Source organism: Adiantum capillus-veneris, chromosome 13 (genome assembly GCF_014529385.1).
Source record: "Adiantum capillus-veneris isolate H3 chromosome 13, ASM1452938v2, whole genome shotgun sequence".
Classification (NCBI taxonomy): Eukaryota; Viridiplantae; Streptophyta; class Polypodiopsida; order Polypodiales; family Pteridaceae; genus Adiantum; species Adiantum capillus-veneris.
In genome coordinates, this window is record NC_140943.1 from 151242219 (window position 1) to 151257733 (window position 15515).

Sequence of the window (15515 nt, forward strand, 5' to 3'; positions counted from 1 at the left end):
TTATTGATGAGACCAAACGAGAGATGATTTTGTGTGGGGGCTGATCATACACACTATGATGAGAAAATCCCTCCTTTTGGACAATTGTTCAATACTGTGATGTGGATTATATGGCATTGGAAGTAGGTTGTACATGCTATTGCAAGTCCTCTTATGAAATCTTGATGAGTGAAAACCTTTGACTTAGTAATGAAGCCAAATTTTGGATGTGGAGCTCTAAAATTTTCCTCTCCTTGGGGTTTTTGGTGATTTTGTTATTCAAATGATATGAAACTTGCTAGGAATGATGAGATGACTCTAGGAAACTCACTAGTGATGAACCCCCCCCCCCCCCCCCCCCCCCCCCCCCCCCCCCTTCTTAAATTGATGAAAGAGTCTAGTACTACAAGTCTAGTACTTGGTCGGAATGATGAGAGTAGTCTAGAAAACTCACTAGTGATGACCCCCCCAAAGTGATGAAAGAGTCTAGTACTGCAAGACTATTGTAGCCAAATTACCAACACTTATACCACACATCCCATAATGCTTATAGAGCACAAATATGCACATTCAAGAAAATTTGGAAGTAAAAAATTTCCCCTTTATGTCAAAAATTGGGTTATAGTCTCTGAAATGCAGGCATCTAGCCTTGTGAGGTTTTCCCATGTTGCAATTTTTATGGCTTGATAATTAGCATGGTGTAGCTATTAGGTGATGATTTTTGAACTTTTGCACTTGATTTACTCCAGATTGCACACTTTATCTATTTAGTGGGTCTTTCTACCTATCTAGTGGTCTATAACCTCAATGGGACCCCAATTCAAAATGTGACTTGAGCTCAACTTGCATGAGCCGAACTAGGGATTCCCAGACCTCAACTTTCTTGAGCCTACCCATTAGTCCTAGAAAGTAATCCTTTACACCTTTGAGTAAAAAATTACCTGATTTGGACATGTATAGCCCAGCCTACCTTTGCTTTGTAATGTTTCTAGGCTTTCCATTGGCATGCCTCAAATTCTTCCAGATTTTTACATTATGTTGGGTCTTATTTTTGAGGTCATTTTCTTGAAGCCCATTCCTCCATCATACAATCATGGTAACTTATTATTCTTTTTAATCATTTTAATAGGATATTTGTCTTTTGTCCCCATATCTGTTATCAAACTTAGTCTAATGGGCATATATGCAAGAAGCCAAAAAAATACATCCAAAACTCAAAAGTTTTGCAATCAATGTAGAAAAAATGCCCATATCTATCTAAATATGTTAGATCCATATTTGGCATGCCTCTCTTCCTCCTACTTGGAGTCCTCCAAGATGACAGAGAGCCACTAGAGTAGTGCAATGCATGGTTTAAACTATGTTTCTATGCATATCCCTCATTGCCTCTACCATGGAACTGAAGTTAATGCAATCTATAACAATATGTAGTGCAAGAGAAGGATCGATGAGCAATTTTATAAGGGGTGTTTGATATTGAAGTTCCTTGTATTGTGTTGGTTTTCCAAAGATAAACTTTTGCAGTTGAAATTCTCTCTCTTTGATGGTAAGCTTAGGTTTTTGTAATATCACAATAATTGCTTTAGGCTAATACCTATTCTGGTTTAGATTGTTGATGGTTGGATTCAAGCTTTGTCTCCTTGCTTGTACCTTGGAAACTACCATTGTGGGTGTTGAATGTGTTGATTGATCCTATGCCAGCGGTTTCTTTTTCTTTCTCCACACTATTTGGTTTTTTAGATCTTCTTTGGGGTGTTTTTTTGGTATCATTGGTTGTTTGTTTTTGGGTATCCAAATATACCCTCAATTTGCTCATAAGACCTTCTTGGGTATCCATGTTTTCCTAGTTCTTTGCATGCATGTTCTTACTGGTGGTTGTTGATATCCTTCTATCAATGGAGGCTCCTCAAATTGTTGCTTGTAAGGGAAATCACTTTGACAAAATGGTGCTATCTTGGATCCTACAAAGATTCTTACCATGAAGGAATTATTTTTATTATCTGATATTGCATTGTATGTCTCAATCCAAGGTGTCCCCAATGTCACCTTTTCTCCCAAATGAAAATCTAGTATGACAAAGAATTACTGTTGATAGGATGCTCCATCTACAGTGACATCTATGTTAGCTCTTCCCATTGTTTGGAATAGGGAATTTTTGGTAGTACAAAAATTCATGTGCAATGGCTCCATCATCTCCTTTTTCATTCTGAAAAAGGTGGAATAATTCATAGCATTTGCACGAGCTCTAGTATCCACTTATGCCCATTCTATGTAGCTCATAGTAGAGTCGACTAGAATTCTATCATCTATGCCCCCTTGCAGGTATTCTTCATGCTAAATCTAATATATATGTGAAATAGGTAAATTTGCTTCTTGTTGCAAGTTTCCTTTGCATAATTCTTATCCGAGCTTCTTCTTGAGCCTACTCAATCAACAACCTATTGTCTTCTTAATTTCCGTTCTCTAGATGTATGTAGTTTGCTCAACATTTCACCGGGGTTAGTCATAAAGGATATTTTCTTAGTCTACAACCACTAATCTAATTTTCCATACATCTCCATTGATCTTAAAATCTTGATAGCTCCACTAGCAAGACATATTCTATAAAAAATGCTTCATTTTTCTTTTTTTTTTGAACTTTGGGATATGCTACTTCCAAGGAAATCCCGATGCTTTGCAGAAAGCTTCAAACTTCTTACAAGGAAATGCCTTTGTGAATAGATCTAGAAGTTTTTCTTGCGTTGACACATAAGCCAAGATAATCTCTCTTGGTGAGAGTCCCTCTCCCTGACATAGTAATAATGCACCTCAATGTGCTTTATGTGAGCATGGAAAAACTGGTATATGAATAAATCTATAATGGCATGCCCCAAGAGGAGAGCTACTAAGTTCTAACTTTGAAGCACTCCCCTAACACGTTCATCTCTATGACAATAGTGTCTACCACCTTCACACCACATATGAGTACTTTCAAGCCACTTGGAGAGCACTGTGAACCATTTGGAAGAACATACAACACACTTGACAACCACTTGGTGATAACTTTCAAACCACTTGACAACACTTTCGGGTCACTTTTACAAGTACTTTTAGACCACTTACAAGCACTTTTTGACCACTTGATAAGCACTTTTAGGTCATTGAACAAGCACTTTTTGACCTCTTGGTAAGCACTTGAGAAGAGCTTTTAGGCCACTAGAGAAGCACCTTTAGACCACTTGCAAATCACTTTAAGAACACTTATCAAGAACTTTCAATCTTAAGACAAGCACTTTAAGACCACTTGACAAGTATTTGCAGGCTACTTGATAGGAACTAACAATCCCCAGGCAAGCACTTATTACAAACCACTTGACAAGAATGGTGCTTTGAGGGTAAATATATCACTTGCACAATAAGAACAATGTTCATACGTATCCCTTGACAGAACCACAATATGAACTAAAATATAGAAATGATGCTAGATCAACACGAGAAATTTCTAAGACCACATTCATTTACTTTTGTATGTATAACACGGAGTATTGGCAATTAGCTACATAGTGAGTGGGATCTTGGTGTGATGGAAGTTAGCTACATGGGGGGGTAGGGGCTACAAGACCTCCTCTATAGTTATCTTTGGCAAGATGGGAGCTTGAATATAAATCCTTTTGTCAACATTGTCTCCAACAATAGTGCAGCTCCACCGTTGCAAAGACTCAAAGAGCACTCTCTGACAATTTCTTCTCTGTTAGCACCTTTTGTCCACTGCATAACAAACTCGACCACGGGCCTCTCTTAAGAAAATTTTCCATTGCTCCTCATTCTGCCTTTCCAGTTGAGGAAGACTTACATAGCATGCACGATAATTAAAGTACATTTTATACAAGGAGTCACCTAGCACAAGTGTGTTTGACTTATTAAACTTTGAGATGAGATTTCAGAAGGTATCCAACTTTTTAAAGAACATTGGTCTAGGAGGATTATCAAAGAACCAATTGCTAACATGGCAAGCCTTTTGTGAGATCCACCCACTCAAGAATTTTTTGGCATGAGACAGGCACTTATTCATGGAAAAATCCAATGTTTGACCTACATGTGAGGTAGACATTATGTCTTCTGCTCTTTGATGCCAACTCAAGGGGGTGATAACATTCACTTTCTCTTGTATGAATCCCTTAGTCCCGAAGCACCTTTGCTTACCAGTCCAACTTTCCAATCAAAGTCATCAGTTTAAATTCAACCTCAAACTTCCAAGGTCAACTAGTGGGAGTTCTCTAGTTCACCCTTGGTTCAAGGTCACTAAACATTTTTCCCCCAATTATGACCGAGCACAGTCGTCAGGCGTTCCCCTAAGATGAGTGTATTTACTAACCACACGAATTCCTTGTTCCCAAGTTTTATTCCCATTCCGTAGATCGGAATCCCTTTCCTTGTTTTCGACTTAACTTAATGGACGACATAAAATTGGGTTCAAATTTTTGGCCAGCAAATTAACCCTTCGTAATCCACCCTCTCACCAGACCGTTTGGTAAATGCACCCTTTTAAGGTAGTACTATGATACTAGAAAAACGTATTCCAAACATGTCAAACCAAGAATACATTTCAAGCATTTGAAAGAAGCATGTAAACTATTGCATACGCTTGCAAGTGTTCATTAATGAGGTTGTTCCCACATTTTTTCATTTTATTCCAAGGTTCCTTTTTGCCAAACAAATGAGAAGAGTTCCTTAATTAATCACATCTTTCTCCCTTATCTGATCCCTTCATGGATCCATTTTCCTTCCTCCTTTTCCAGTTGGCATCAGGCCTACCCGCAATAGGCTGATTTCTAGATGCATCTGTGGGTCTCACCACCTGGCCGGGACACACTCCTATCCAATCCCATTTCTAGGGCATTGAATGAATCCAAGCTCAAAACATAGATCAATGGTTATTAGTCCTTAGCCAAAAAGGACATCCCCCGCTGCATCCCATAGGTAAACACCTACGTCGTCCTTTTCCAAACAAGTAAGATAAATTTCACATTTAAATCTTCTATGTTATGCTAGGGTTATCCACGTCAAATCTTCTCGATAAAGTTTTTATCTTAGCTTAAATTTAGATTAAGTTCCTTGAGTTATAATCCCTTAGTTTCTAATTTAGTTTTAATATTTACTCAAACAAGACCTTAAGAAAACAACAAGTCACTTGGCTTTTAAGGTTTTGTCTTGACGTAAGTTTCAATTTAACCCCATCTTGGAAGATTTCCAATTATTTCGTTTGCATCACTTTTCATCCACGGGACATCTCCATGGAAGCGATGGGAGTTTTATGTTCAAGCAACACGGTCATGACATCCGAAGTAAAATGCAAAGTTCCTAAGAGTCGATATGTTCATGTAGTGAGAAATGCTCATGCAAGGGAGTATGAATGCTGAATAAAATCTTAAGATGAGATTTAGGCTTACCTCTTATACCGTGGAGAGGATTACTCACATAGCTATGAGAGGCTTAGAGATTCGTATTTTTCAATTGTCAAGAGGGAAGGGAGGGAATGACCTTATGGGAAATCATCTTTCTCACATAACTTCCTTTGATTATGCTAAATTAACCTTCAAAGCCTCAACTTTCTCTTCAGAAAATTAAGCATTAACCTAATTTGTATTACTAAACAAAACCTTGCACATATACAACCAACATAGAAGTTATGTCTTCCTCCTAAGCAAAAATGATTGCTTATGAAAATGTGAGACTTAAGCATGAAAGTAAATCCCTTTCAAGAATGAGCAATAGCAAGATAACCTTACCTTAGTGTGTATATCGTAAAGTCTTCTCCTTGCTTTAGAAGAGTAACGACAAAGTGTGTTGACATGGCCGTCTCTTTCCCGCTTCACTTCGCTTGAAAACCACCGATTTGACTATTGGAAGAATGAGAAGTTAAGAAGATTCAAACTATGGAAATCTTGAAGGTTAGGAGAGATAAGATGGAGAGGGTAATGATAAATTTGATTATATTGGTTATGGACATGGTTTCTCTTGGAGAGAGAGGTGTGTGTAGGAGAGGATTAGCTTTGGCTTTCACAAGCTTGCTCTTAAGCTTGCACTTTCAAAAGTGAGAAGGAAAGTGTTGAACGAGTAGAGAAAGCCTCCTTTTAAGCTTAATTTGATAAGGCCCTTAACTTATCTTGATAAGTTACTTTTGCATATCTTGATAGCCTTTCTTCCTTTCCAAAGCTTTTTTCAACAAGCTACTTTTTCAACAAGTGATTTATTCAACAAGCTAATTTTTCACCTTATCCTTATCCTTATCCTTATCTTTCTTTGTTTCCTTAAACAATTTCTTCCTTGAGGTAAAACTATTTTCCCATTCACTGGTTATATCCATGTTCCCATGGTGTAAATCAAACGTGTCTCGTAAGTAATTAGGGTGCTTGACTATGGCCCAAATTTACTCGATCATTTTCTAAAAGTCAATGGCTTAGATATGTCGGTCAAAAGTAAGGGCTAGGAGGAGGACCTTACAAACTCCCCAACAAAAAGAAAGAGTTGTCCTCAGCTCAAAACAAATAAGAAAGGTGGTAAATCTTCATCCGCAAGTTACACTTTCAACTTCTAGATAACGCTTACTTAGCCTTCGCTAGATAGTCGTCTTGGACTATGAGATAGAAGAGATTAAAGCCTTAGTCATTAGTCAATGTTTCTTAGCGGATAGAGGATCCATTTTTACCCTACGACATCATTCCAAAATAGATAACTAATCCATTTGGTGCTTGGGAGACATAGCTGCCGCAAGCATGTCTGCTCTTTAGTCCATTTCATTCTCCCAAAGTAGAGTGACAAATTATACTTGGTGTTTGAGAGACGTTGTCATCATAAACATGATTCTACGCATGCATACTATTTAAATTTGTGCACAATAAAAAGAGAGCTAGTCTTATAAGACAAAAACATTGGTCATTTGAAAAAAAAAAATACATTTTCTTACTCTAATGTAGCATTGTAAGCATTGACAATGTTCATACTATCCTTAAGTTGTATTCCTTGCATCTATCTAGCATCTTCAAAAGGATAATTTTTGAACTTAATAAGATACCGTTGGATAATCTTACCATGTCGTAGTACCTTGTCTTCATGCCGAAGGATAGCTTCAGGTTGTAGCACCTCTTCTTGGTATTCGATTTCGAGAGGGTCTTCAATAATTGGTTCACTTGGTGGCTCTCCTTTGTAGGGCTTAAGTAGGCTCACATGAAAATCATTGTGTATGAGCCAATGGTTGGGCAACTTGAGTTGATAATCCATCTCATTGATTTGGCTTCAACATTTGAAAAGGACCATAGTATCTTTTTGATAATTTAGCAAAATACTTTTGATGGACCATAGTTTTTGCCCGTGGTTTGCCTCAATCGAGCCTTGGTAAAATTAAGTAAGACCCAATTATTTCCTCTGAATGTTAAGGCTGTTTGTGCTTGTCAGCAACAACGTTTTGCCTTTCTTGAGAGATGGATATAGCATCTTTAATTTTTTGAAAAGATTCTAATTACAGGTTATGGCTATACTCATTGGCAGCAAAGATCTTCCCATGTACTTTAAGTAGCAAGGGACTTTTAGGTCTTCCCTCTATGATTTCAAAAGGTGCTTTTCTTGTAATAGTATGGACAGTGTTATTGTACGCATACTCTACAAGAGGTAAATACTTTTCCCATTGTGATTGTTGATCTACTTCTGTAACATAAGTCTTTAGTAGATCGAGTATCGTAAGATTGGCTATCTCACTTTGGCCATCTGTTTGTGGGTGATAGGCCGAAGATAAATTCAATCTTGTACCTAGATTTTTAAAGAGACCTTTCCAAAATTACTGGTCATTCTAGGATCTCTGTCTGACACAGTGGATGTTGGAAATCCATGGTGTTTGAAAATCTGAGATATGAAGGGAGTTTCCATTTGGTGTGCCTTGATAGTCTTTTTAACAGGAATAAAGTGTGCTTGCTTGCTAAACGTGTCAACTATTGTCCATATTCCCATGGATAGAGTGGGGTAGTCCAAAGATAAATTCCACTACTCTCCCATGGTGAATTAGGGATAGGCAATGGTTGGCGTAATCCAGGTTGCTTCCCTCTATCATACTTAGTCTTTTGACATACTACACAATTTGAAACATACTCTTGTATGTCCATTTTCATGGTAGGCCAATAGAAATACGTCTCTATACCTCGAAGAGTAGGTTGAGTGCGTCTATGCCCCGCATAAGGAGGAGCATGGGATTCATACATGAATTTCTCACGAAGGGAGTGGGTAACACATAGCCTATTTTTGTGGAGAATATAACCATCCTGCAAGGTGAATGGTTCCTCTTTCTTTCCCAAAGCAAGGGTTGACATTATGTCTCTAAAGTCAGGGTCGGTATCATACTCATCTATCATAGAAGATGGATCATTGTGAGTTTCTATAGACACAGTATTAACTTTTGGTCGTCGTGAAAGTGCATCGGCCACTTGATTTTGTTTACCAGCAATGTGAACAATATGAAAATAAAATTGCAAAAGAAAATTCGCCCACCTCATTTGTTTGTCGGAAATCTTGGTTTGCGTCATGAAGTACTTGAGAATTTGGTGGTTTGTTTGTAAGATAAATGGAGTCTCCAATAGATAGTGCTTCCATGTGTCTAGGGCATCTAGAATGGCTAAAAGCTCTTTCTCATCGGCATTGAGCCTTCGGCTCTCATATGCTATGGCATGCCCTTCTTGAAGCAAGGTTGCTCCAAGGAAATCACCACAAGCATCACATTGGACCTCAAATGTCTTTGAGAGATCCATAAGCATAAGGACTGGTTGGAAGGTTAGCTTCTCTTTAAGCTTGTCAAAAGCATTTTGCTTCTTAACAGTGCATAAATACTTAGTGTTCTTCTTTGTTAAGTCATGTAATGGTTCTGCTATTTGAGAAAATTTTTCTATGAAGCATCTAGAGTATGCACACATACCAATAAAGCTTCTTAGCTCATGTAGATTCCTTGGATTAGGCCATGCTTTTATTACCTCCAACTTTGATAGATCCATACAGATACCATCTTGACAGATAGTATGACCTAAGTATCAAATCTCTTGAAGAAAAAAATTTTCTTTTCTTTTGATTGAGAAAAAGCTTGTTCTTCCTCAATGCTTGAAAAATCACTTGGAGATGCTGCTTGTGTTCCTCCAAGGACTTGAGTAGATGATGATATCATCAAGAACACTCCAGTGAATTTGCGGTAGGGTCTAAAGATCTTTTCCATTAGACGATTGAACATGGCTATGCATTACTCAAGCCAAAAGGCATGACTAGATATTCATAAGGACCAAACATTGTATGAAACACGATCTTTAGGATATTTTCATCCACTATACTTATTTGATGATAGCTACTTTTAAGGTCAATCTACTGAAGTAGGTAGAGCCTTGTAGCTTATCAAACAGATCTTCTACTTGAGGCACGGGAAATCTGTTTTTGATAGTGATATGGTTTAGTGCTGGATAGTCCACACACATGCAGTATGTACCATTTTTCTTTTGCACTGAAAGGACTTGAGAACAAAATGGAGAGGAGCTAGGTCTGACCATCTGTTTGTCTACCAATTCTTGTACTTACCTCATGATCTCCTCTTATTGAGCTTGGGAAACTTGATAAGGAGGCTTGTTAGGCGGTGAGCTTCCTGGTAGGAGCTCAATTCGATGGTCATCATCCCCTCATTTTGGAGGTAGGTCCATAGGGATATCATCGATGAACACATCGTGGAATCCTTTTAGAAAATTAGACAAGTCTAACTCTTCTTGATTCCTACCATTTACATTTGATGAAACATTAGGATCTTTTAGGGACTCTTTGAAAAAAATCATCTACACTGAAACTGAGCTTTTCATTGACTTATCAAAAGCAAGAATATTTACAAGTGGTATAGTCCAACTAGACTCACTAGCATCTATATACATGCTCTTTTCTCTATAGGTGAAATAAATTCTCCTTTCAAGGAAGTTCATGTTGGCAGCCAAGCGCTTGAACTATGGTGCCCCTAGGATAGCATCCTCATGTTGGAGAGGAGGGATGGAAAAGTCTTCTTTGTCAACATAGCTTTGGACATGAAGCCTCAACTTCCCAATCAAGGTAGTAACAGAGGCTTGGTGTCTGTTGAAAGCGATGTCAGCCATTATAGTATCTAAACCTTGAATGCCCAATTTGGTGGCCAACTCCATTGATATGAAGTTGTGAGTAGAGATGGGGTCAAACAAGATGAAGGCCTCATGCTCCCTTACCTTTCCCCAAGCATAGGAGAGAGGCGATCCTTTTCAATGTGCATCCTCTTTTGGAGCTTCGATAGTGGAAGCTCTAGGAGTCTCATTGCGAGCATTTCTCTTGGGGCAAGAACGATGGCATTGTCCTTGCTCCCCACACTTGAAATCATTTATAGTCCTTGCGAAAAGCTTCAAGCTCTTCAAGAGAGAGTTTGTTTTTAGCTTTGTGAACTCCCTTCTCCTTGGACCAATTGTTGTTGTTGGAATTGCCTTGGGAAGAATTTTGGGCATTGGTTTTCCCCTTTGCTTCACTCTTGTATTTTTTTTCCATGGGCTTGACATTCCGTCTAGCCCCTTGTTGGAAATTGATGCATGAAGCAACCATGGTGTGGTGGATTACTTCGGTGATAGAGCCAGGCCGTTGATAGTTGACGTACTCGGCCATCTCTTCATGTAATCCCGCATAGAATTGCTGATTTTGCTCGGCGAAGTCTATCTTTTGAAAGACATTAGCCTTGAGATGTAAATCCCAAAACTTGTCCACATATTTGTGAATAGAATCATGGGAGAGAAGATTCAAACTTTGCCATTCGGTAAGCAGTTTGTCCTTTGCATTTCTTGCAAGGGATTGCTTCATGATGGAAACTCGTAGAGTTTTCCATGTCTTTGGGGCTTCGTCATTGCCATGAAGGCTAGCCCACCATCGACAAGCCAATTTTTGAAATTGCATAGTTACATGGCGTAGCTTGGAGGATTCTGTGAAGCCCTCGTCTCCAAAGGCCACATCAAATTGATGGATGAAGGCCAATACTTTGTTGGTAGCACCAAAGGTGACATCGTAGGTGAAAAAAGAGATACTCTTTCCTCCCTCTTGAACTTCTTGAGCTTTTGAGACCTTTGCCATGCAGGGTAAGATTTGTGATGTCCTCCCCTCTTATATTCTCTAGGAGAATAGCCATAGCTTTCGTCTAAAGAGGAGGAAGGTGAAGAAGAAGGAGAAGAGGGTGACCTCTTTCTTGCCCTTTTCTTCCTTTGTTTCCTCTCTTCCCTTTTGGAATGACGAGGAGAAGGAATGTGGGTTGACCGTTTCCTCTTGGGAGGAGTTGGCGACCGTCTAGAGCGCCATCTTCATGGAGCGACATCTTCAGAGGAACTTAGGGATTCATTACTTTCTCGTTCTTTGGATTCCTCCTCTTGTATGGGAGAGAGCATTCTTTTGGGGCCTCATCAAGAGGCCTCCTAATATCTCTCTCCTCTTGGAAAGGAAGGGAAATCCCATAAGCCCGAAGTTGTTGAGTAACATTGGCTTGCAAAGGAGGGTTGCACATAGCTTGCTGCAACCTAGTAACAAGATAATTGACAAACATGGGGGGGCCATCATTAGCACCTTCATGTGCAAAATCAAAGTTATCAATGTTCATTCTACTCTCTTGGTTATTGTCAGCCATGTTAACAGAATTTGTGTGTTTACTTAGTGTATTCTTTGGCAATTCAAAAACTTAGTTGCTACTCCTCTTAGCATTTGAAAATTAGCACTTAAGTATCTACACCCATGGCTCGAATTGGTTAATTATAGAGTGTAGTGGAGTGGATCTAATATTCCAAAATTGTCGAGGGATAGCTCCTTTTGGACTTCTTATGGCTCAATAATGGTAAAGTCGTAGGCAAGTCTAAAAAGACCCCATTATAAAGACCAAAGCTCCCAAGGTGTGCACCATATCCCACATACTGGGCTCAACAAAACCGATAATAAATCCCAGTCCCACTTACCCTAATATAATAAACAAAATCAACCATTAATAGGCTACTTAAGGATCTCTCTTCTTAAGCAAGAAAAGAGAAACCAAATGCTCTTATACCAATGTAATGGAAATGGCCTATGAACTTTGAGAAAGAGGAAGAAGAATTAAAGAGAGCATTTTTGTGAGACTACTTTGAGAACATAGAGTGTAAACTTAGTTGATGGTAGCAACATAATCATTGTACTTAATTAACTTGGCATGAACAATACTTTTGCAAGAGAGAGAGTTTAGAGAACTTGACAGAGTTTGAGGACCGAATTTATGTGGATCCGGTCCCCCTCCAATAGGCATTTCTATTTATAGATTCTCCCATCAAGAGAGACTTGGTACAATACAATCTTTGTGTTCCTTGTGACCTAGGTGATGTAATGAAGATTGAAAACTTAATGTATCACAAGCATAACATAGACTTTTAAAAAGCATTAACTATCCCAAGGCCTCAAACACCTTAGAAGGTGAAGAGAGCTAGTGGGGAATGAGGGTAGGGAAGAGAAAGAAGAAACATTCATAAGAGAAAGAAATAGTTCCTCACTTAGCATCACTCTTCTTGCTAGCATACATAATAGCATAGTAATGAATATGGAGAAGATGGCATGCTTAAGCATTGAAGCATGGCTCTTGGTTGGATTTTCATTCCATAGCCAAGAGTGTTGGTGTAGGCTCTCAACTTCCCTACTAGCTTGGAGAAGGAGATGGAACTCTTGCCCTTTGCACTTCACACAATCAGCATGTGTATGGATGTGTGTGGGAGAGTATATCCCCCAAGCAACCCCCCCTTGTAACTCATTCTTGAAGCTCATTGGACCCCTCCAAGGCTAGCCAATCACATGCAAGAGGCATATCAAGCAACAAGGGTAGGTTTTGGACAAGTGTCCTTCTTTCCCCTTTTGAAAGAGAGGCTTCATAATTCTTAGATAATTAATTAATTAATCTAAATGCTCCTTGGACCCCTTATAAGCCTATCCAATAGGATTTAGGCATTTCCTAAGGGTAACATGGGTAGGGGCTTGACATGTGTCCTTGCTGCCTCTTGAGGCTTGGCTTATCTTGTGTGTGTGTGTGTGTGTGTGTGTGTGTGTGTGTGTGTGTGTGCGCGCGCGCTCTCTCTCTCATCCCCCTAGCTTTAGGGATCGGCCCCTCCTTTGTAGGTATGCCTTTGACTTATGAGACATAAGCACCTTAGTCAATAAGCATGTCAAAGCACCTGAAGCTTGGGTAGTGTTCCCACAAGCACTTCAAGCTCCCTAGTCGGCAAGCACGACAAGCACCTCAAGCATCTTAGTCAGCAAGCACGACAAGCACCTCAAGCACCTTAGTCATCCAGCATGACAAGCACCTTAGTCATCGAGCACGACAAGCACCTCAAGCTTGGGCAAGGTTCCCACCTCAAGCTCAGCCCTAGCTTACCTAAGGTCAAAGGACTTAACCATTGGAGGTCTTTAATGAAGCTAGCCTTAAGGTTTTTAAGATCCATTAGCTAACCTTTCTCTTTGACAGATCACCCCTCATTTGAACCCCTTTACCATTGGCCCCATGTTGAGATAGCCCCGTAAGCACATGTCTATATTCTAACCCTTGTTCCCATCTATTCTCCCACATTAAATGATCAGTTTAATATCTTAAAATCATGTCTGCATACCCCCCTTTGTTGTATACACGAAGGATCCTCTTCGTGGCCAACTTCTTAGAGGGACTATGGTTGCCTAGGCCATGGAAGTTTGAGGCAATAAGAGGTGTGCGATTCCCTTGTAGGATGGGGTGGCAGATCCCAACTGGTGATTTATTCCCCAACAAAGGGAAGGATGTTGTGAGGAGATTCTTATGAACTTCCCTCTCAATTCTCGAGTCTCGACCAATGTAAAAAATAATCGATTTCCAAAAACTTGGCAAACCTACATTTGAGAAAGAATAGAGGTAAATTGACTAAATTTTGAAGGTTTTTACACTAAATTTCTCTATTTGTCTCTATACATTGTGGGTTTTCTCTATTTGTCTCTATATATTTAAAGGTAGATCTCAAAACTTGTCGGTGGGGCTACACTAAACCTAGGTTTTTTTGGAACATTGGTCCCAACTGCGACTGGCATCTCTCTCTCTCTCTCTCTCTCTCTCTCTCTCTCTCTCTCTCTCTCTCTCTCTCTCTCTCTCTCTCTCTCTCTCTCTCTCTCTCTCTCTCTCTCTCTCACACACACACACACACACACACACACACACACACACACACACACACACACACGCACACACACACACACATGTCAACGATCCCATATACGAGTCTCTTGTACCTGTCACTCCCGCTTACCCCTCATGATTTTCATCTTTCCTTTATCAGAGACTTGTGTGTGTGTGTGTGTGTGTGTGTGTGTGTGTGTGTGTGTGTGTGTGTGTGTGTGTGTGTGTGTGTGTGAGTGTGTGTGTGAGTGAGAGAGAGAGAGAGAGAGAGAGAGAGAGAGAGAGAGAGAGAGAGAGAGAGAGAGAGAGAGAGAGAGAGAGAGACAGAGAGAGAGAGAGATGGTGATGGAGATGGAGAGAAAGGCAATGAGGGCCTACAAAAAGAACTCACTTCCTATCATCTGTGATGAACGCACAAACTTTGTGCTGGAAAACTGGCAGGGACAACATCTAAGCAAAAGCTGACTGACATCTTGTTTGGGGGTGTTGGGGGCCATTTCCACATGCTGTAGGGGAAGTAGGGTGGGCAGAGAAGGCAGAGTGAGAGAGGGATAGGAACGAGAGGTGTACTAATGAACCTATGTATCGCAGAGCCTCGAGGGAATCTTACATAAATGAGTTAAATTTTGCCTTTGCCAAGTAGGTTATTAGTTACACTAACTGGAAAATCTTAACTCTTTCTACATCCGCATCCTAATATTTTCTCCATGAGACCCTTCTGATCGTCCCCTCCTCTGCCTCCCTTAGCTTGGTAGGAATCTTCAATCCCTCGAGGGGTCTTCTCACCTGCCCAACAACATACATCTCAAATAAAAATCTCATCAAGTACTGTGAACCAACCCTCCTTCCCTCTTCTTCTCCTGTTCCTACCTGCCCTGCTTGCCTGGGGCTCTCCTAAAACCCCCAACTCCCACTCTGACCAAAAGCTCTGCTTAGCAAGGCATCTTTCTCCAACAACCCCTTCATTAGCCATCTTGACCTGTTAGCCTCGCTTGTGCTTTAAAAAGGCATTTGAATGGAGGCATTCATCTAGCATTTGAAGAGAGGCCTTCACAATGCTTTGAAAATCCTTAAGACATCACACTATTGTGCCCTTGAAATCCTGCCTTGTTGAGAGAGAGAGAGAGAGAGAGAGAGAGAGAGAGAGAGAGAGAGAGAGAGAGAGAGAGAGAGAGAGAGTTTAAACTATTATCAATATACATAACACATGAGAAAAACTACAAACCAATGTCTACAATTCAAATCAAATCATGTATTCCTTTCAACTGAAAATCCAAACAAATACATCTCAGTATCAGGCCATAATATGGTAAGAAGGTACTGATTAGTGTGACAGTAT

General features: G+C 39.8%; 1 protein-coding gene across 1 annotated transcript; it reads right to left on the reverse strand.

Annotated features, from left to right (window-relative positions):
• Positions 1-14846: 14846 nt before the first annotated feature.
• LOC147445087 (uncharacterized) lies at positions 14847-15149 on the reverse strand. Its single transcript, XM_086528002.1, has 2 exons — positions 15047-15149; positions 14847-14962 (listed from the first exon to the last, which is right to left on the reverse strand). Exons 1-2 carry the CDS (start codon positions 15147-15149, stop codon positions 14847-14849), a joined length of 219 nt encoding a protein of 72 aa, XP_086384128.1.
• Between the last annotated feature and the right edge of the window lie 366 nt (positions 15150-15515).